Source organism: Haliaeetus albicilla, chromosome 1 (assembly GCF_947461875.1).
Source record: "Haliaeetus albicilla chromosome 1, bHalAlb1.1, whole genome shotgun sequence".
In the NCBI taxonomy this organism is placed as follows: domain Eukaryota; kingdom Metazoa; phylum Chordata; class Aves; order Accipitriformes; family Accipitridae; genus Haliaeetus; species Haliaeetus albicilla.
Genome location: NC_091483.1, coordinates 19,522,988 through 19,544,831, shown reverse-complemented (window position 1 = coordinate 19,544,831; position 21,844 = coordinate 19,522,988). Strand labels below are relative to the sequence as shown.

At 49.4% G+C, this 21,844-nt stretch overlaps 2 protein-coding genes across 4 annotated transcripts; one reads left to right on the top strand and one right to left on the bottom strand.

The window, feature by feature from the left end:
* Window positions 1-1,218: 1,218 nt before the first annotated feature.
* LOC138685693 (coiled-coil domain-containing protein 81-like) lies at window positions 1,219-4,538 on the bottom strand. The gene is made up of 5 exons (XM_069785822.1): window positions 4,192-4,538; window positions 3,059-3,315; window positions 2,560-2,645; window positions 1,756-1,868; window positions 1,219-1,337 (listed from the first exon to the last, which is right to left on the bottom strand). The coding sequence occupies exons 2-5, from the start codon at window positions 3,221-3,223 to the stop codon at window positions 1,219-1,221; spliced, it is 483 nt and encodes a 160-aa protein (XP_069641923.1). The 5' UTR covers window positions 3,224-3,315; window positions 4,192-4,538.
* Window positions 4,539-5,993: 1,455 nt separating this feature from the next.
* Window positions 5,994-21,558, top strand: MKS1 (MKS transition zone complex subunit 1). Of its 3 annotated transcripts, XM_069780937.1 has the most exons (18): window positions 5,994-6,127; window positions 6,210-6,322; window positions 6,396-6,466; window positions 6,818-6,973; window positions 7,410-7,507; window positions 8,296-8,424; window positions 8,746-8,850; window positions 9,289-9,397; window positions 11,455-11,511; window positions 12,825-12,867; window positions 13,818-13,880; window positions 14,655-14,725; window positions 15,569-15,638; window positions 16,739-16,846; window positions 17,406-17,539; window positions 18,280-18,362; window positions 18,445-18,542; window positions 19,032-21,558. In XM_069780937.1, exons 1-18 carry the CDS (start codon window positions 6,054-6,056, stop codon window positions 19,136-19,138), a joined length of 1,689 nt encoding a protein of 562 aa, XP_069637038.1. In that variant the 5' UTR covers window positions 5,994-6,053; the 3' UTR covers window positions 19,139-21,558. The 3 variants fall into 3 exon arrangements, 2 of the variants coding, with proteins under 2 accessions (XP_069637038.1, XP_069637052.1); XR_011324293.1 differs by lacking the exon at window positions 17,406-17,539; XM_069780951.1 differs by lacking the exons at window positions 17,406-17,539; window positions 18,280-18,362; window positions 18,445-18,542; window positions 19,032-21,558 and adding an exon at window positions 17,063-17,241.
* The last annotated feature ends 286 nt before the right edge of the window (window positions 21,559-21,844 follow it).

Below are 21,844 nucleotides of genomic sequence, written 5' to 3'. Positions count from 1 at the left end.
TCTGTTTCTCTTTCTCCTCCTTTTCCTTCAAGGAGCTCCCCTGGATGGCCGGTAGCTGCCTGCAAAGACACAACAGGGTGTGTTGGCAGGAGTGCAGGAGGAGCTGGTTCTGCACCTTGCGCTTCCAAGTGGTGCACCTGCTTCTGCAGCAGAATGCGCTCTACTTGCCTCCTTGTGATCAAGTCCACAGAGACAGAGAAGACCCCAAGCTGTCAGAGTCAGATGTGCCCAACAGCCCCACTAAAACTCAGGATGCCCAGGTCTAGGCCCTCTCTTGCTGGAGCAACGAGAGGAACGGGGTCCTACGCCCAGAGATACCGCTACATCCTTCGGGTCAGTGCACCGAAGTCTGCTCAGCGGTCCGAAATAAAAGAGTGCGCACGGGCTGTATGAGGAGGTTGGGCACTGGGGACGCGGTGTCAAAAGGAGGAGGACACGACCCCATGAGAAAAGCAATCCTGCCAGTGAGCTCTGCTTGGCCCTTCTCTTTTGCAGGCCATAAGACATAGAAGAGGCTTCTGGTTAATCGGAGGAACCCTCTGCAGTACCTAAGTGCAGAACACTGTTCTCAGCAAACAGAAAGGTCGGGGTCATGTCAATCTGAAGGGAAAGCCAAACAGACCTTCCGCTCCTGGAAGGAGCACTTGCAGTTAGTTACTCAACGGATACACACACCAGGAGCGAAGAAAGAAATGATGCTTCTGGCAGAGTCTCCCAAGAAGCTAAAAGACGCTTGCCATGCACCATGGAACCATTAGTTAGTGGGACATGGGATAACTGCACTTTGAGTTTGTCTAGCCCCTGTGTCCAGGACAAACATCCTGCTCCCACGCAGACGAGAGCACACGGGGTCACCCTCACCATTTATGCAAGTGTCTCACCTGGCACGAGGCTCCCTCCCCTCAGCTTTCTGGCCCTGCTCTGACTTTACAGTCGCTGCAGGTAACCGCTTTGGAGAAAGCCTTGCTCGACGAAGGAGGCGCTGCTCGGCAAGATCCTCTAGAAACAGGAAATGAGACAAATCTTCAGAACAGCATCTTGGTGTTGTTCTGGGAACTGAGTGCCTATTATGTCCCAGTTCCAAGAAGAGTGATGTGCAGGTCTGCTCAGGCCTGTGGTAACACTGATGAAGGTGCTCCTTTTCAGCCCTTTGGATGAAAGCCATGTCTCCAGGGAGGTCTTAGGCCTTTTCTGACACGGGGGTTTTTGCCCAGCTCCTCAGGCCTGCAGTTCACCATTATTATTTCCCTGGGGAAAACTGTTTTGACAGCTTTCTCTCATCCATGGGCTGTAATGGGGGGCTCCCTGGGAGATGCTGGTGGTCTCCAAGAGCCATTCTGGGGAAGGGAATCATTTAGCACAAGAGGAGCCAGCTCTTGGATTTCTGCATTGGTCCCCTGCACACAGATTTGCTGCTGGGGCAGGTTCGCACCAAAGGCATTGCTTCTGAGACATTGGAGAATATGATGGAAAGAAGCAGGGTCAGAGCCTGGCACTGTTTGCAGCACAGGCGGGGGAGTGGAGGCCGCTGGGAAGGTGTCCTTCAGCAGTCCCAGTGGCCATTTGTGGTGCAGGGCTGTCCTGAGACCTTGTTCCACAATGGGTCACTGGAGCTTTACCATAATGGCTACAGAGAGTCACAGGAGGTGCCTCTGCCTCTTCCAGGCATCCTGGGGGAACCTCAGCTCGAATCCCCTCCAGGAGCGGAGGAAGGAAAACCTCCAGCCCCCTGCCAGCAACCCGCTGGTCCCTTACCTTTCTTTCCACTGCCATTGCCTTTTCCCCAGCCCTTCTCTGGGGCGGCCTTCACGTGTCCTGTCAGGTCTGCTTTCACTGTTGGCATTTTAGGCACGGTCTCAAGCTTGTACCTGGAAAGAGGAAGTAGGCACCAGGCTGAAAAAAGGACACCGCTTTGTTTCCCAAGGCAGCCCATCCCAGAGGACCACAGCAGGAACTCCCGTTGCTGCTTGTGGGGAAAACGGTTCCGCTCTTTACTCATAGTGCACATGGAGGGCAGACTAATCTTTAGTGCTCTGATGATGCAATACCATTTTGAATCCTGATCTAGTCCTCCAAGTTTCTCGTCGAGCCTTGCAGATTAATGCCGTTGCAGCTATAAGGAGTCACCTCCCTCCCCTCAGTCGTCAATGGCACTGCACAGCAACGTTGGCAGGAGACAGAGCTCTGCAGAACCCCACCAGCTGCAAGGTCCTGTTTGGACAAGAACCCACCCCTCTACCACTTGGCCCCAAGCAGAAGGCAGTCTCACCCACAGGAAAGAAAAAGAGCGGGAGAAACCTGATGGAAAATGTTGCCTAAATGCCTCTCTAGGTCCACAGTAGGACAGGCACATGAAGCATCGTCGCTGTCCCACTTTCCTCCAAATGAAGTCAAAGTGAACAAGAGCAAGCAGGGAGTTCCCTGCCAACAGGCCTCTCAAACACTCAGTCCTCAGCGCCATCACGAGTGTAGCTCTCGGTGCCTGGCAAGGCAGCCCTCCCAAGCACGAGCTGAGAAGCTGCTCGCTTGCTCAGCCAAGGGCTGCAGGAGCAAACATACCCTGGTAGGACGATAACACGCCCAGAAGAGGTCTGGGAAGCAGCAGTGTCATGGCGTGAGATGACCGAGTCCCTCATCTCTGGCATCTGCAACAAGGATGGAGACAGATGATGGGACATGGGGACACTGGGAAGGGCTGGCTGCTCAGTCCACCTTAGACCAACGCAAGCAAAAAGCCAGAGCAGCCAAAGGGCTCTGGCCTCAGCACGCCTTGCTCTGCCTGTGCCTCTGCTCCCTACCCCGAGAGTGAGGCCAGGAGCGCTGCCCACCGTCAACGCTGGCCTTTTGTCACAAAGCGAGGCCCCTCTGGCGGTACCTCTTGCAAAGCCGGACCGTTGCACGCAAGGCAAGCGCTCTACAGAGCGCCTGCGGTGCTGTAGACCGCAAGGAGCCCAAGGGGCTGAACAAAAGGCATGGCAGGCCAGGAGAAAGCAGACCCCCAGCCCCCGAATGCATTTCAGAAGAACCAGGAGTGGCACTGGGAAAATAAAAATCCTACCTCGAGAACAGCTTGCAAACTCTGGTCAGTCCCATTCAGCCTTTTCAGAAAGTCTGTGTAAAACCTCATTTTTACGTCTCTTCCCTGGATGATCAGCATGCCCACGTCCCTCCAAACGAGGGCAACGTTATCCCTGTTCTCGAGGCAGACACGGAAAAGACGCATGGTCCTTTCCACGCAGAGCTGCACCGTGCCCTCAGAGACAGCGTTCTCTGAGGCTATCCGAGCGTATGGCAGTTGCTCAAAATGCTGATGACCTGAAAAACAAGAGAAGAGAAACACATGAACTTGCAGAGCTGCTAAGCAGGCTACAGTCAGAAGTCTGCAGCTGCCAGGCTCTCGTGCAACACGTTGCTACTGAGTTGTCTCGCTGGGACAGCGCCTCTGAGGAGAAGCTCCGGTCATCCCTTCCTGCCAGAGGTGGAAAGTGAGGTGTGGAGCCAACAGCTATGGTTTCTCTGATACAGAAAGGGAGGAAAGAGTCTTAGGCGCTTGGCAGGAAGAAGAACCATGACTGCAGGACAAGGTGGGGAGAAAGGCGCCAGGTCCCACGGCAAGCTGGAGGGTGCCAGGCCACTGGAGCTGTGCCCACACTCTGTGCTCTCTTTGTCGTTACACAGAAATGCACCCCAAACACAGTCCCAGGCTCTTGGTGCCCCCAAGGGTCCTGCGGCAGCTGCTGCAATGGCAGCAGCGACTAGGAAGCGCAGGCTTTGGGGTCACTGGGGTTTGGAACGAACCGTCTTTCCCCCCCGGGTTTCCCCCTTGCAACGAGGCTGTGAGAGCCGGGAAGAGCCTGGCATTTGCCTGTATTAGGTCCAGCGCAGCAGAAAGAGGGAGCGAGAGTTGAAATACCATGTGACAAGAAGACACAGCACCAATAAAACTGGAAGGAAACATGTTGTTGAGGCAGGTCAGAGAGAGTGTGCTGTTATGCTGTATTGTCCTCTGGTGATTATTTAAACGAGTAGGTAGGCAGGCTCCTTTGCACAGCAGGCTGGTTTTCTCCAGCTGAAGCTGTTCTCAGGACTGCGGTGGGAGTTTGGTACTCCGCTCAGTCACCTCTGGACAACAGAGCACACCTCCCCACTCTGCTCAAAAAGGCAAGCGCCGCTTCCAGTCTGTCTGCTTACCAGCAACGTCTATGCAACCATATCGGAGGTCATGATCCCGCGCAATAGCGTTCGCAAGATGAAACACGGGTCTCTCCACAACCACCAGACCCTTCTCCTTGCTGACTACTCGCTCTCTGACAACCCCAAAAGTCCCAAGTCCAGGAACGCGGACAGCCTGAAAGAGATGAGGTGGTGGATCAGAAGTCTTGGAGGGACAGATGGATGACTTGTCAGAGAATGGTGACGGCGCCGAGTGCCCTGCCCATGCCTGAGGTACAAAGGAGCAAGATGGGCTCTTTGGAAACCTTGGGAGAGGACAAACAGGGCCCACGCTTTTCCCTCTCCCTCCCCTTCATTCATGAAGAGCCAGGTAGTTCAGGAAAAGCTGGCAAACATCCTTTGGCTCAATACGATAAAAGATGTGTGGGTGGGTGTGTGGTTCCCACACTTGGAATAAACCCTGAAGGGTCCCAGGCTCCCAAGTTTTGTCATGCAACTCTGACCATGGGGACTCCAGAAGCACCAACCCTTTTGATGACACCAGGCCTGGACCTTATTGTACATCTGAACGGACAGAGGAGGTGGTCCGTTGCACATCTGTGCATTGCAGGGTCGTGCTGGGGCATTGTTCCGTCTTTCAAAGGAGGGGCAAACCAATTGCACTCCATGGCAAAGGTCTGTCAGGACTTCATCAACCTTTGTCAGGATGAGAGGGGAGGAGAAGGAGGTAAGTCCCACCTGGTGGAGAGCCAGCCGTTGGCTGAGGTAGTATGATATGCTGGCCCAAACCTTGACGAACTCAGGAATGAATGGCCAAGAGCTGTGACGAACCCAGGTGCTAAGGGGGAACCTGTCTGTGCCCAATTTCCTTCAAAAAGAATGATGAGACTTCTTTTTAGATCCATTCCAAATCTCCTGGTGAGACTGCACCATCGCCAAGAATATAGTCAACAACATACCACACAGAGAATGAGAGTAATGACACGTTTACGCGTGAGGACTGATACAAGGAAAGAACACGGTGGCTTTGTTATACTGACTAGTGGTGGATAAGAAATCCTGTATGTTGCAAAATGTGTAAGATACCAGAGAAAGTTACTTCTGGCCGACCTTGCAAATTCCCTGAGAAGAGAAACACCTTAGGCCCTCTCCAGATAACTTAGCTTAGAGCGTCAATGTGGTTTGCGACAAAAGAATGTAAATCAAGAGAGGATAGATAGTAGTTACTATCGAACATTCTCTAGGATAAGTTGTATCAAGCACGTGAAGTGTCCCACTGCACAGAATCACTAGAACAGGGTCAACCAGCAGACAAGTGAGGAAGACTATCGAAGGCCACCAGAGGACCCCTGAAGACCACCAAAGACCTCGAGTGCGCCTGCGCCAAGGCCATTTACATCCATTAACGAGCTCCCGGAACTGAGGTGAATGTGTTCATTATGTCCACGAACAATCACGATCAGGTACATCCATTTTGTATGCAATCTCCTCTGCTGAAAGAATCGGTACGCACGACAGGCGGAACGGTCCCCCGTGCATCCAGCGCTGCCGTAAAGAACGCCTGCTTTCTCGAACTCCAAAACCGAGTCTGAGAGCGTTTCTGAAGCGCCGACTTACGGTGACACCCCCTCCCGCGGAGGCCGGGGGGCTCCGTGCCGCGGCAGCCGCCCCGCCGGTGCTGCCGCAGCGGGGGCCGGAGGCAAAGGGCCGAGCCGGAGGCCTCGCCGCGGCCTCGGGCGCCCGGCGGGGGGAGCCCCGGCCTCGGCCCGGGCTGGCAGCGGGGCGCGGCCGCGGCGGGCGCTGTGCCGGGCGCGGCCGCGGGGGGCGCTGTGCCCGCCGCGCCGCCCCGTCTCCGTGGTGAGGCGGCGGCGCGGCCCGCCATGGCGGAGCCGCTGTGGCGCGCGGGCGGCGCCGTGTACCGCTCCCGCGACCCCGTCCGCAACCTGCGCGTCCGGTGAGCGGCCGCCCTCGCGCCCCCCCCCGCGCCTCGCCTGCCGGCCCGCCCTGACGCTCCCTCCCTCTCTCCTTCCCCGCAGGGTCCGCGTCCAGCGGGTCACCTCGGCCGGGCCCCTCCTGCCGCAGGCCCCGCCGCCGCTCGCCGGCCCGCGCGGCCCCGAGCTCCTGGGCCTGGCCGACCGCGCCGCGACCGGTACGTGGGGCGCCCGGGGAGGGGGGGAGGGCGGCGGGAGCGTCGCCGGAGGTGACCGGGCCCTCTCCCGCAGCTGCCCGGCGGCCCCCGGACGAGGAGGCAGAGGAGGCCGAGGTGGGGTGGCAGGAGAAGCTCTTCAGCCAGGTGGGGCGGCGGCGGCGGGCCGCGGGGGAGCCGGGGGGGGGCGCGGGGGGGCTTGTGGGAGCTTCTTCTCGTTGTGCCGCCCGACGGCCCCCCCTGCCCCGCTTCCCTGTAGGGTCTCCTGCTTCGGGGTGAGCTGCTGTGCCCGAGCCCCTCTAGGTGGGCATCGGCGGGTGCTGTCGGCCGTCGCACGCCTGAGTAGGGCCGGAGCCGCTCCGGAGCTCGGGTTTGCAGGGATTCCCGACGGATCTTGCCTCTCTCGGTGGTGGCTTTGTAAATCTCATTTGAAAAGCGTTTGTGGCTCAGACAAGGCTGGGGAAAGGCAGCTTTTGCGCTTTACCTGTGGGCTCTCAGTTTGAGGTGGATCTGTACCAAAATGAGTCAGCCTGCCAGACTCCCCTGGACCGGCAGTACCATGAGGAGATCTTGAAACTGGAGAAGGCTGGAGGTCGGAAGAACTATCGCCTCTTCACCTACACAGATCATGACCGATTCACCAACCTAGAGGAGGTATCAGCTCTTAGTTATGCATAATCTATACAGCGGCGACTGTCAAAACCACCAGGCCTACTGCATTTGTTGGGAACATTTGTTGGTTCTTGGCAATGCAGATGCAAGCCAGGTATCCTGTATGCAGGAGGATGCACTGCTTCTGCAAAGCAGCTTCACCTGGTGCCCCAGACCTGGGCTGAGATCTTCTTATTTCAGAATGATGGCCAGGGGCAGCTTGGAGCACTTGGCTTTTTAACATTGCTCTGTAGGTAACTTGCTGGGTGGAGTTCCGCTGTACTTTGCCACAAGAACAGCGAATAAGTTCTGCAGTCTTTTAGCAGTTTGTTCTTTCATGTGGGTGTGCACATACCTGTTCTCCTCCAAGAGTGGAGCTGTGTTTGGGAAAAGTGTCCTATTATCATTAAGGTAGTTCCTGTCTGTTTCTCTCTTCCAGCACTGCCAGAAGGTAACTGACTCAGATCATGAGGTACCATCGTATCTGGCAGAGAGGATGGCCAATGTGAGAAGGAGAAGACAAGACCATAGGCCAGTGTGAGTGCAAATTGGGGCTCGGAGCTTGCTAATGCAGGTTTCCTGGTGCTGGTGCTCCAGCTGTGGAGCAGCCTGGTCTGTGGAAGTTGGTGGCTTGAGCTGTGTTGCACTTGGAATCTGGCAGTTTGACTCCTCATTGTCATGGTTTAACCCCAGCCAGCAACTACGCACCATGCAGCTGCTCACTCACTTCCCCCCCACCCAGTGGGATGGGGGAGAGAATTGGAAAAAAAAAGTAAAACTCATGAGTTGAGATAAGAATGGTTTAATAGAACAGAAAAGAAGAAACTAATAATGATAATGGCAACACTAATAAAATGACAATAGTAATAATAAAAGGATTGGAATATACAAGTGATGCACAATGCAATTGCTCACAACCCACCGACCGACACCCAGTTAGTCCCCAAGCAGCAATCGCTCCACCCCCACTCCCCCCAGTTTATGTACTAGATGTGACGTCACATGGTATGGAATACCCCGTTGGCCACTTTGGGTCAGCTGCCCTCTTTGTGTCCCCTCCCAACTTTTTGTGCCCCTCCAGCCTTCTTGTTGGCTGGGCATGAGAAGCTGAAAAATCCTTGACTTTAGACTGAACATTACTTAGCAACAACTGAAAACATCAGTGTGTTATCAACATTCTCCTACTGAATCCAAATCATACACAATACCAGCTACTAGACAGAAAATTAACTCTATCCCAGCTGAAACCAGTACATGGGGGTTCAGTTCTGCCTGTGCTGGGCTGCTGAGGTGAGCTGTGACTTGTGCTGCTCTATTGTTGACAGAGAAGCAAGTTCTCTGAAGTCGAAAATCATCACCTGGGAACCCTCAGAAGAATTTATAAAGAACAATCATGTGATTAACACTCCTGTCCAGACTATGTACATCATGGGGGACTTGGGACCTTATGGGAAGTAAGTAAAATCCTGAAGTAATCTTAATTTCCTAGAAGGAAACCCATCTTCTCTCCTTACTCAAATCTCCTGTTTCTTTCATTAGTTAAGGGGAGAGAATTCCAAGAGCTCAGTAACTTGGGCTGCGTTTCTTTCTGCCTCTTTCCTCCGTTGGGAGGTAACTGAGTGTATCCCTCCAAAAGGCTTCTTAAACTAATGTAGGAAAGTATGGGTGTATTTGTTCCCTTCCGTACCCCCATGTGCCTTTACCAGCTCTGCTGTTCCAGAGCAAGAGTGTCCATGTTCTCTATTTAGACTGTGCTTCTTGATGTCTTCCATTAGGCTTGGTCACAGGGAGTATGAACATGTTCTTTGCACAATCAAGGTGGATGGCAATGGGGTGATCACAGTGAAGCCTGACTTTACTGGCACCAAAGGAGCCTACCGGTGAGTGGGACAGGGCTGATACCTGTTGTGGGGCTGATACAGAGCGCTGAAATGGCTGTTTCCTGGTCGCCCTTCAGGCAAGTAGATCGGCACTTAAATCGAGGGATATTTTTTAGTTTTATTCCAGAGATTCCTAAGACAAGATTATCATGTACTTGCGTGTGGTGTCACTCTGTGTGTGATGTGTGGGGCTTTGGTGCCAGTCCCTAGGGCTACAGGTTATGCATATGCTGGACACAAGCAAGTCTTCCTTTTTGAGTCCTTGATGCTGGCAGGCACTTGGGAGCAAGGAGAGGGCTGTTAACGCCCTTGCATTACTGCACAGGCCTGGTGTAGGGGGGACTGCTGTGTCAGGATGGCACAGTTGATGCTCTTGCTGCCTGTGCCTATTCTCTGCATAATGGGGGAGTTTTGCCCATGTGTTTTGGGGCTCTGCAGGATTGAGCTGGATGGAGAGAAGCGAGAGGTGTGGAAATACACCATTGAGAATGCGTCTGTCCAAGTGCAGCCAGAGGAGGAGGAACGCGAGCAGCACGTGTTCAGAGATGTAAGGACTGGCCTCCACTGATCATATTGACTAGTTCTCCTGATTTGACAGAGGGAGCTCAGACCCTCATGTAGATGTAATTGTTAGTGCTGTAGACGCCTAAAGTTGACAAAATGAATGTCACTGGCAGTGAGTCTCATCATGCCTAGCAATTTGAGAACTCCAACAAATACTCCCTGACTGCTTCATTCCTTACTCTAGGTAGAGACCTTGTCCAGTATTAGGTGTGTTGGCCTCTGACTGCAGTGACCTATGTAGTGAGAACTCATGCAAGAAACCACCTAAATTCGTGCCTTTCTAGTGTCACCTGCCAATGGTTTTCCTTCCCTTTTGAGCAGCTGGCAAACCTTTCCCTTGGTCTTCCTCTTGCTGCCCGTATACTTATTGAATGATTTCTTGTTACCTGTAATGTCCCAGGATATTTGGATCTCATTTTATGTCTTGATCTTTCTGAATTGCTTTTTTGGCTGTGGCAGTTTACAAAGGTATTTAACATTTCAGCTTTTCATCTGTACGTTTCCTTACTGGTTTTGTGGTCAATAAGGAAATCATGATTTCACTACACTGATCTCCCATCTGTTGATTTCATTGGAATAGTTTATGCCTGTGGTTTTAACATGTCATTTGAGGTCTGATTCTTCAGAGCTGCTTTTTCCCTTAGATTGGCCTTCGACAAGGTCTTCTCTGACGCTGAAGTTCCATGCAGTGTTAGCAGTTATGCATCTTTCTTCTATTAGATTCTTGTATTCTTGTGGTGGGTTGACCCTGGCTGGATGCCAGATGCCCACCAAAGTCTCTCTGTCACTCCCCCTCCTCAACTGGATGGGGCGGGGGTGGGGGAGAGAAAATAAGATGGAAGGCTCATGGGTCAAGATAAGGACAGGGAGATCATTCACCAATTACTGTCACGGGCAAAACGGACTCAACTTGGGGAAAAACTAATTTGATTTATTACCAATCAAATCAGAGTAGGATAATGAGAAATAAAAACTAAATCCTAAAACCCCTTCCCACCACCCCTCCCTTCTTCCTGGGCTTAACTTTACTCCCAAGTTCTCTACCTCCTCCCGGGCAGTGGCACAGAGGGACAGGGAATGGGGGTCGCGGTCAGTTCATCACACATTGTCTCTGACGCTCCTTCCTTCTCAGCGGGAGGACTCCTCACTCTTCCCCTGCTCCAGTGTGGGGTCCCTCCCACAGGAGACAGTCCTTCACGAACTTCTCCATGAGTCCTTTCTGCGGGCTGCCATTCTTCACGAACTGCTCCAGCGCGTGTCCCTTCCACGGGCTGCAGTCCTTCAGGCACAGACTGCTCCAGCATGGGTCCCCCACGGAGTCACAAGTCCTGCCAGAAAACCTGCTCCAACAAGGGCTCCTCTCTCCACAGGGCCACAGGTCCTGCCAGGAGCCTGCTCCAGCGCGGGCTTCCCATGGGGTCACAGCCTCCTTTGGGCATCCACCTGCTCTGGTGTGGGGTCCTCCCCAGCTGCAGGTGGAGATCTGCTCCACTGTGGACCTCCCTGGGCTGCAGGGGGACAGCCTGCCTCACCATGGTCTTCCCCACGGGCTGCAGGGGAATCTCTGCTCTGGTGCCTGGAGCACCTCCTCCCCCTCCTCCTTCACTGTCCTTGGTGTCTGCAGGGTTGTTTCTCTCACATATTCTTACTCCTCTTTCCAGCTGCAATTGCTGTAGTGCAGCAACTTTATCCCCTTCTTAAATACATTATCCCAGAGGCACTACCACCATCACTGATGGGCTCGGCCTTGGCCAGCGGCAGGTCCATCTTGGAGCTGGCTGGCATTGGCTCTGTCGGACATAGGGGAAGCTTCCAGCAGCTTCTCACAGAAGCCACCCCTGTAGCCCCACCACTACCAAAACCTTGCCACACAAACCCAATACAATTCTCTATATCTGCTATAACAATTAAAAAAACCTGGTATGCTAAGCCTGTCAACAATTTAAACTGGTTTTAAGTTATGCCCATTTCAATTTTTGCAATAAGTAAAGACATAATCAAAAATACACTTTTTCTAATCTGCTTGTTCTGTGTTTCCAGCTGTACAGTCGGCACAAGGAATACCTCAGCGGTCTCGTAGGCTCCGAATTTGAAACGGTGAGTGTTAAAGGCTTTTCAGTCATGGATTTCTCTAGGTTTGCTTTATTAACAACTCAGAGTTGGGCCACCACCACAGTGAATGGCAAACTTCCAAAAATTTCTCAGTGTTATATACCTTTTACCACCCATTATCCCAGTCCAAAATCTTTGTAATTTTCCAGTTGATCTCAGTTCCCATGTCGTTGTCATTCATCAATTTATCTCATCAATTCTTGTGTCCTGGTTCTTCTGAAGTTGGTGGTTGTAGGCAGAATGTCTTGGGTCACCATGATCACTTATCTTCTTACACATCAAAGATCACCTTTGAATTTCTGAAAATCACTCAGGCTATTCTATTAATTTATCTTGTTCTAAAGTTAATCACTTACTCCCATGTCTTAGGTCTAAGATGTATGATTCTTCTTCTGTTGATTCAGCTTGACTGGGTTTTTAGCCAGCTATGGTGGGGGCTACACATAGGACAAATGATGCTTATGCATATTGTTTTATAAGCACCTGCATTCTATTAATCACATCTAAAGTAATCTGTAATCATTAGTTATATGTCTGATATGAATAGTCTTAGAAACAATGAGGCTTAAGGCCTAGTTCCCTTTACAGTGAGTACCCACGGCATTCGGCAGGGACCTAGAGCCCTGCTGCCTTTGGAGACCGTTGACCTGTTTAGCACGACTGGCATTTGTACCACAGTCTCCAAAGACTGTTTCATTCTGGGTGTTGGCAACTTTTACCTTGTGGCTTCCAACGGAAAATTGGTTTCAAAAGGGACAGGTTGCAATGGATATGGGACCTGCAGAGATCCATCCTGCATCTGTTGGACCAGTAGCAGAACGTGCTGGATGCTGCAGTCTCTGTGAGACTGCATGCATTGTCTGAAAGCCTTTGACTATAATATTTTAAGAAGAAAGGAAGTACTTTGATAGAGTGTCTCAGCTCATCCTATGCTTCCCTCTGCTCCCCCCACCTCAGGCAAGTGCAGGAACACTACAGAAGAAACAGGACTATGATTTCTGCAAGTGACTTCTCACTACATTTTATAACCATCTTGAAGTCTGTAAGAGACTGAGTTACAGAATAGTAAACCTCTGTGGTCTAGGAATTTGGTTTCTCTAGAGAACCTGTCTCCAGAGTCACTGTTCACTTCTGGAAAGTGATATGAGAAGTCATGACTCCTACATGGCCAGCAGAGTGAGTCATTCATGTACAAACATCTCTGAAGTATCCATGTGAGGCCTTGTTGGGAGGGGATGTATGAGGTTCCACCAGTGGTCATTGAGCTCTTTATCTTGTTTATCTGCTTGTTCTTACAGACTCTTCCTGGTACACTGCGGCTTTTTGTGAATGGAGAAATAGGTGAGTCCTCATTATAAACAGTGGCTATAGGGGCAAATCTGGTTCTGCTGGGATGGCTGAGGCTATGAAGGGTCATAGAATCATTTAGGTTGGAAAAGACCTTCAAGATCATCGAGTCCAACCATTAACCATGCCCACTAAACCAGGTCCTGAAGTACCCTGTCCACTTGCTTTTTGAATATCTCCAGGGATGGTGACTCAACCACTTCCCTGGGCAGCCCATTCCAATGTTTGAGAACCCTCTCAGTAAAAAAAATTTTCCTAATATCTAACCTAAATCTCCCTTGCCTCAACTTGAGGCCATTTCCTCTTGTCCTATCTCCAGCCACCTGACAGAAGAGACCAACACCCACTTCACTACAACCCCCTTTCAGGTAGTTGTAGAGAGCGATAAGGTCTCCCCTCAGCCTCCTCTTTTCTAGACTAAACAGCCCCAGTTCCCTCAGCCGCTCCTCGTAAGACTTACTTAGCAACAACTGAAAACATCAGTGTGTTATCAACATTCTTCTCATACCAAACTCAAAAACATAGCACTATACCAGCTACTAGGAAGACAATTAACTATCCCAGCTGAAACCAGGACAGTGGACTAACCCCTTGAGTGGCATTTACAGATTGGAGGTTACAAATACTGCAGCTGTTCCAGAAAGACATAGAGATCTGAAAGAAGGAGAGCAGATTGGGAAGTTAATAGAGATTATAGCAAAGAAAGAAATTAAATGTGTGACCTCCCTAATCTGGTTAGTGATATGATAACAGGGCTAGTCTAGAGAAGGAATCTTCTCTGAGGGTCATATTCTGTTACTTTGAAGATCCTGGCTTTCCCAGCTTCCAGCAGTAGCTGGTTGTCCATGAGGTTACTGGTGCTGGCTCTTCCAAAAGTCTACAGTGGGTACTGGAGGAGTTTGTGTGGAAGTGAGCAGCTGAAGTTCATTATCTCTTCTTCTCAGTTTCAGCTCAAGGCTATGAGTATGACAACCTCTATGTCCATTTCTTCCTGGAGCTACCTAACCGTAAGTGTTCACGTTTCCAGCCATATCACAGCAGTTTAAGGAATGAAGCATGGTCCATCAGATCAGCTTTGCTGAAAGTCAGTAAAAGTTAATGTCAGCGCTGGGATCTAGTCAGAGGTCTTCGGAGCTAAAATTGTAGAACTCAGTTGCTTGAACTAATCTCATATCTGGGAGAAAGTAGTATCTTCCCCTCTCGTCTCTTCCAAATCAGGCTGGGAGAGGTCCATTGACTTCTCAACCAGTGGTGATGATGTCCAGCAGTCTACCCAAAGTTCATGCCTTATACTGTGGAGAATACCCTTCCTGTCTTCTCCATCTCAGCAATGACCCTGTCTGATTTCAGTGCTCACCATCATGTTCTCATGTTTTGTGCTGACACTAGCATTTTAAATTTTGACCAATAAATAAGGTTCCCAGCACTAACATGCACATCCTGCTGCATGTTTAATTCCCCTGAAGCTATGGCTCTGGCTCCCCTCTCTGATTATATCCTGATGTTTGTCCGAAGAGGTACCACTTGTGCTACTCAGTACATTTAGATAAGGTTCTACTTTTAAGATGGAGTTGCTGCTTTTCATCAACAGTTCAGGGCATTCTGGGGAGCAGCCATTGCCTGGAACAAGTCAGGGTGGGACACACCTAGGGAAATTCAGTGTGGGTGATGTTATCTGTCATCCCAGTCATCTGGGACTGACTCTGAGCTGCTCTGGTTTGTGAGTCCTCCCTCTTACCCAAAGCATTCACCACTGTGCTCATGTTCTCTTTTTCTCCCAGAGTGGTCAAGCCCTGCGTTCCAGCAGCTATCAGGAGTGACACAGACCTGTGCCACCAAGACAGTGGGCTGGGTAAGGATGCTTTCAGACCTGCAGAGCAGTTTGAACAGGCATTCTCTGAAATGGAACATGTGTAACAAGCTACAGATATATTCAGCAAAGGTCCTGACTTGAGAGCTCCTTTCAAGGGCAGAGCCTGTTTAGGATTCTCCTCATTCTAGTTATACTTGCCATTTTTCAGGGTGCCACTGTGTCCAAATAAAACTAGGCAAACCAAAACTGCTTCAAAGCAGTTTCTGGAACCTCACTTTTTTCTTCCTTCTGGCTGATTGATTGCCTTTGGGGCTTTGATTTTTGTGTTCTCAAATGCTCAGAGTTAATGAAGCATTGTTCTCACTTGCCTGGGGCAGGAATGCACAGTCTCTAAATTGATTTCTCAAAATGAACCCCTCCTATCGGGAGGTTGGTTCCATTGCTGTCTCCAACTCCTCTCTTACAAAATCCAGATTTTATCAACTTTTTAATGTCTTTTGTGTGAGATATTTTGCATATTACAAAAAATAATTATCATAAAACATTGCAGTAATACCATTGTTTGAGGTATTTTGCTTGGCTCCTGTAAAGACTGTGGTGGTGTAGTAGTTACACAACTGGCTGAATTGTCATTTGAGGTGTGTTACTCTTTCCCCTTTTTCATTCTTTTTAACAGCCTGTTCCATCAACATGGCACTTGGGAGTGTATGCAGGTCCATCATGCAGTCAGGTGTTTGTTAGTGTGGTGTAATTGATCTTGTTTGGGCATCATTACCTCTTTTCCACCATTAGTTCTTTTCTCCCTGCTCTCTGTGCCCCCTGCAATGCTAGTGGTGAATTCTCTTGTCCAGGAATCTGATCTCTGTCCTGTTCCTCTTCTAGGATAACGTGGCATACTTCTGCTACCCCTTCACTTTGGAAATGTTTTTCACCCAAGGAGACGAATTGGAAGGTGTGTTCCCTTGTTCTTCTGAAACGTGAAACTCTGAAATCTTTTGATCGCAGTGTAGGCATCATGCTGTCTGGCATGTTGTTGGTCCCTCACCAATATGAAAGGACAGATTTAAACAAAGGGAAAAGTTGCTCGTTCAGCAAATGTTCACCCTGTCACCACACAACCTCTGGGCACATACTGTATTTGCCCTGCCCAGCAGTGCAATAGCATTTGTATGGAATCATTGATGTTGCCCTGCTTCCAGGCTGTAGCCAGCTTTATCCAATTGCAAAACTACTTGGATCTTAGCTTGTCTGTCTCAAAATGCCTGGCATGCTGGTCTGTGTTGCCATGCGTGGTGTACTGCGTAGAGCCCTGGGACACTGCAGCAAAAGAAACAGGCAGCTTTTTTTGTACACAACTAAAACTCTCTGCTGAGTCTTACATTTGTAGACACACTCAGTGACCTGTATACTCTTTTTATAGTTAATGTCACTTTGAAACTTCCAGCTCTATTTCAAGCTGGGCTTCTCTGCTGCCTGTTCCTGCTGCTTTACTATGCTACTGCTGCTTCCTCACCGACCCCATTGCTCTTTGGATTGCAATTGCTAGGGACAGCTTTGCAGCATGCCTTGCCACTTGAATCCAATGTATGCATTGGATTTGAGTATTCGACCAATACTAATGGATTTTCAGCCTAGAATAAACACAATGAGTTTGTTTCACCGTGGAAAAAAGAAATGCTTGGAGACCTGTAGGAGAATCCAAGTTAATAATCCTCCAGTAATGGTGGGAAAGGTCAGAGATAAAAAGGTTCCCCTGTTTGGCAGCAGATCATTCACAAAAGATTGTCTTGTCTGCTCAGAGATAATTGAGGAACCAGTTTGGACTTGCTCTCAAAACAAAGAATTTTCCCAAATGTTTAACATCTTTTCAATAATTCTCAAATCTGAGGGTTCAGCTTTTACAAGGGAAAATAATCACCCATACATCTAGGTTAGTCATTGTAGAAGAAATACAGAAAGGACTTCCTACTAGTGGAGTTGGGTGTTCAGCTTTTTTTTTTTCTCTGTGATAGTCTCCCTCACAAAGCTGTGATCTGCTGCCCTTCCTTGCAGACAGTCTCCCTCAGTGGCCTGTTCTCTACTTTGAGGTCCTCTCCGTGGATTTCTGGCAGAGGTATCGCGTTGAAGGATATGGTTCCTTGGTGCTGCCAGCATCTCCAGGTAAAACATACTTGGGCTGTTGTATTAATTGTCTGGGAGAATGAGTTGAGTGATTCTCTTGGGAGTGGATTCAGCTGGTCATGGGGAGGCTTTGCCTTTGCATGCTGGAGGGGATAGTTAGCTGTCTGTGGGGCAGCAAAGAAGGATTTAATGCATCCTGCACCATTCTGCCTTGTTGTTGAGACGCATCATGTGTTGCTGTCCTTGCTTCTTCAGTGGTTCCGTCACAAGATCTCACGTGATAAAGCTCTGGGATGATGCTGTATATCCATCTTTACAGTAGCTGTAGCCCTGTCTGTCCCACGTGGAATCTGAGGGTCACAACTATTCTGACACCCATATGTAGTAAGGAGATGCTCCTTATGGGTACTTTCAGCGCTGGCTGTGTGACTGTATGGGGCTGACTCATTGGGAAAATGTTACAGAGATACCATGCAGAGTTTCCATTTCCAGTCTACTGTGGTTTGGGTCAGCAGGTATCCATCTACCATGCTGTCCTCTGTGACTCTGAATAGATTGTTGGTCATAGCTGCTAAGCTGTCCTATTGTCCTGGGTCAGGTCTCCACATGCTCACCATCCCTACCTGGCGCCCTGTGGAGCTGGGGACAGTTGCTGAGCTGAGGAGATTTTTCATTGGTGGATCTCCTGAGCTGGAAGACATAACCTACGTCAGGATACCATCAACCTTCAAGGTGGGCTTAGCTGCAGGGCATTGCTCTTGCTGGGAAATGGTAGATTATGCTTTTGGCTTCAGGTGTCTGTGGACAGCCTGGACCAGATTTGAACAAGGATGAGCTGGTGGTCCTGTCCCTCTGACTAAAGAAATGTCTCCTTTGTGAGACGTGATCATGAACAGAGGAATGGGCAAACGCTGAGGCAGAGCCCTCTGCCTTCTGAGGTGTGTGCAACTTAGAGAAGTGGGTGAATGCGGACCAAAGCCTTGACTTACTGTTGCCTGTGCTGGCCCTGTCCAGGAAGTGTCTGTCAGGTCAGCATTTGTTATGAGCTGTAGACTTCTTCCTGTGTTTTTGTAAGGAATCTGGGCTGTACTGTGGCTGGAACAGTTTCCTGAAGCCAGAAGCTGATAGGTATAAGGCAGGCAGAAATTTCCTGTTCTTAAGAAAGCTGCAGAGGTGCTTGCTGGTGTAACGAGCAAGTTGATCTTAGTAGCAGCTTTGTGTGGGAATGGTGCAGTTGTTGAAACCTTCCTCCAGCACTGCACTATCAGCTTGCTAGTGTTTACTCCTGCCCTCAGCACAGCCTGGAACCATCTGCCCTTCTTTCTGATCTCGCTTTCTATGTGCAGCGGGAAAGGGAGAGACTGTCCTCACAGGAGTGCATGCTCTTGGTGGGGCATGCTCATTTTTGCTAGGGTCAGCTTGCTGCAGCAGGTTGCAGGCTGTGGTTACTCTAATTTGTACCATCTTTGCAGGGAGAGCGTCTGAGCCGCTTTGGTTTTCGCACAGAGACAACGGGGAGTGTCACGTTCCGGCTTTACTGCCTGCAGCAGTCTAAGTAAGTGCAGCAAAGTGAGTACGAGCTCCATCTTGTGTGCTGTGCTTTAGTAGGCCTGACCTCCTATTGTACTCCTGTGCAGAGCCTTTCTGGAAACCAGTGCCCTGAGGCAGCGCGTGCAGAGTGTACTGGACCGGCTTGGAGGCTTCAGCCAGCAGAGCTCTGTCTACAATGTTTTGGGTAGGGCTTTCAGTGTCATTCTCCTTGGCGAGCCTTTGGCTCACTTTTGCCCCCTTTTTACAGAGTGGACAGGATATTTCAAGAGAATCCATTACCATGGGGATAATTGTCCCCCCATGAGCTCTCTGAGTCCATAGCAGAGGTTAAATGTTCAGACCTGAGCTGGAAACTTCAGGAGGCATCAGCCCTCAGCAGGCAGGAGCGATAACCGTGCTGTGAGGGCAAAGCCTAGGCTGGGCTGCCCGGTCTTGCCTGGCACTGAGCATAGCTTGTAGCACTGATGCACAGGCTCTTGTGTCTGATTCTATTATGCACAGAGCAAAGACAGTGTTAGAAATAAGTGAAGAGAGCAGCAAGGACCAAGTGCTTTGTTGGTGGAACTTAGTAATAGGAAGTGAGACTCCTGCTGCAGGAGAGCTGATGTTCAGTGGACAGACTCATCCCTTCCCTGAGGCTGTCTGATGCATTCTGTCACCTGCTGTGTTGTAGAGGCTTTCCAGAGGGCACGGCGCCGGATGCAGGAAGCACGCGAGAGCCTTCCTCAGGACCTCATCAGCACCTCTGCCTCCACTGTGCACCAGTCGCAGGAACCATGACTGACCACCTCCACTGCCTGGGAGGATTTAGCATCTTCTCTCTGACACGAGCTGCCGTTGTTCAGTAGGAGTCACAGTGCTGGTGCCTGGAAGCTTTCGAAGCCTTTCCTTTGTCATTTTCCTTGGGTGGGGAAGGAGTCTGTAACACATCCAGACCCAGAATCTTTGCATTTCCACAGGAACCTGTGGAAGGAGCACCATTTCTTCAAGGCATTTTGTTACCAGGCCCTAACAACACAGCCAATTATCCACATTTTTGCTGAGCAGACTAAAATACTGACATGGGACCTGTGAACCCTTTAACACCTTTTCAGGAATTGAATAGTAAATGATTAGAAAAATTTCAAGTCTACATAACTTGGTAGATTTAGTTTTCTTCCTAAAGAAAAAGGTGATGTTGAAGGTCAAGGCATGAATGCTAATGAAATGAGTAGATAACTTCTTGAGAAGTGCTGATAATCATTGTCAGCATTTGTAGCTATGGGTCAGTCAATACTAAAATGAATCTGTTCCACCTGTGCCTTAAGATTGATTCATTCCTAGAGAGAAAGCTCTCTGCTACATGTAATATACGAAAGCAAAGCAAAGGAGTGACGTTTGACAGATTGAGAACTGGAGAAAAGGGTTACATTCTGTATTGCCTTGTGTGTGCTCATAACATTTCTGGCTCTGCAGTGATGAGCAGGAGGATTCTTTGTTCAAGAATACAACTGAAAACACACATTCCCCTTAGTTCATAGCAGAACTTTGGCTGGGGCTGGACAGTTTGCAGACAACGAGAGCAGATTATAACATTTGCACATCAGCTGAACTTTGAACTGTTCAAGCTGTTCCTTTGAGCTATGGTTCATTGTTCTATCTCTGATTGCAGTATACTGCATTGCTTCCTGAGGAAGCATGTGTGTACCTGGTTTTTACCCAGTTTCTTCTATTCTTTTCTCAGACTTTTTTTTTCTTTCCTGTTTTTGTTCCTGTCCCAAGTTCACAGAAGCAAGGCTACCTGCAGACTGACAGTGCTGCTGTGTTGATTTGTGCACGAGTCATATTTCCATGTGTTCTCCTCTGCTCCTAACACAAGGGATAGGAAGAAAAGTCTCGGGCTGAGATCATGCAGGTCTGAATGTGTCTGTAAAGTTAGAATTCACAGGCAGAATATGAAATAGGAATTGGCCTTCCTCCTTTTGCTCTGCACGTTCCTCCTTCACAGGGAGCATGAGACTCATGGCTGCAGCAATGTGTGTGATTGTTAGAACATCCCCCTCTTCCCTGCTGCTCCATTGTCTTCCTCACTCCCTTCTTGCCATTTTGATCCTGTCCCAGCCTTCACTGGGAAAACCAAACTCCTAGCTTTGTTCCTCCTTCACCTTTGTTGTAATTCCTAGATCTGTTTGACAGCTTGAATGTGTCTGGCAGGTTCAATTGTAAAAGGATTTTTGCTCACCTTCCTTGCCTGCTGCCCCTCCTTTTTGATGGAAGAGTGTGTATTAGATAGCATGGCCTGTTAAGCAGAGCACAGTGTCCTTGGCCTCGAGCTGGATGTTGTGTCTTGTGCATGAGTCAGTTCTCCACTTAGGCTTTTGATGTGATGGCTGTGAAGGCACAGGCCCAGTTCTGGAGGACCAGATTTCAGGTGTGTGCACTATCATGGTCTTTAGTAATCTAGTCACATTTCACCAGAGATTGACCCACTCAGTGCCCGGGATGAAAAGCATTCACTGAGTATGTAGCACTTGCTATCTCTATTTTTTTATCATAATTCATGTCATGGCCCTGTATGTTTATTGCATGCTATCTAAGCAATACTTAATTTCCTTCTGGGTGTTTCTGTTGTGCTTATCGCTAATAGCTGAATTGCGTGTCTCTGAAACCCTTTTCAGGATTGAGTTACAAGGTCAAGAGAATATTCTTTTTATCAATAAAGTAACAAAACACCTTTCTGATTGAGATGATGCCAAAGGCAGATCCTGTTAGAGAGTGGACTCTTCTGATTATAAGATCAGGTTCCCAACTCATGCTCATTGCTCAGCACATTTTTATGGCAGGATTTGGTGTATTGAGTGTTGAGATTACACAGAGGCACAGTAAGGTTTACATAATGATACTAGCTTTGCTAGTTAAAACTCTGAATAGTGTAAAATCTTACAGAAACTCAAGAGAGCAAAATTTGAAAATAAAAAATTATCATAACCAAAGAAGTAATTCTTCCAAAGTAAGATATTGTTAGCAGTTTTGCACCTTCATACTTGCAGCCTCCATGGCCTGACAGAACAAAATGGTGATCGTAAGAGGTGTTTTGGAGAAAGCCTTCAGCAAATGTTCCTTGAATATGCCCTTTTATAAATGAAACTAGCAAATTTCCATATACATGTACATGTATGAAAATGTCACTGATCTTTTAATAAAAACTGGCATTTGGTGCAGGGCTTGTGCTCTGAACTTGCTGAGGAGCCTGGCCAGCTGGAGTGGGGGTTATGCATCGACCAGGTATGCACAGATGAAATAGGAGGTGGCCCATGGGGACTGGCAGAAGGGGAGGCCAGTGATCTCCTGGGAGTTGTGAGGATTTCCCCTGTGCAAAAGTGTCCCTACACTTTGCACCAGAGGGGTGCCTTTGCATTGAAGCTCAACAGGAGAAGGGAGAGGAAGGGGCAGTTGTGGGTGCAAAAGAGCTTGGGATGGGAGAGCACTAGTTAATAGGACAGGGGA

Coding starts and splice junctions, on each gene's coding strand:
- LOC138685693 (XM_069785822.1), bottom strand. CDS start 3,223: ATGCGTCTTTTCCGTGTCTGCCTCGAGAACAGGGATAACGTTGCCCTC. Junction 2,646..3,058: donor GTTTGCAAGCTGTTCTCGAG/GTAGGATTTTTA, acceptor TCCTTGTTGCAG/ATGCCAGAGATGAGGGACTC. Junction 1,338..1,755: donor CAATGGCAGTGGAAAGAAAG/GTAAGGGACCAG, acceptor TCCCTTCCCCAG/AATGGCTCTTGGAGACCACC.
- MKS1 (XM_069780937.1), top strand. CDS start 6,054: ATGGCGGAGCCGCTGTGGCGCGCGGGCGGCGCCGTGTACCGCTCCCGC. Junction 8,851..9,288: donor GGCACCAAAGGAGCCTACCG/GTGAGTGGGACA, acceptor GGGGCTCTGCAG/GATTGAGCTGGATGGAGAGA. Junction 11,512..12,824: donor TAGGCTCCGAATTTGAAACG/GTGAGTGTTAAA, acceptor TTGTTCTTACAG/ACTCTTCCTGGTACACTGCG.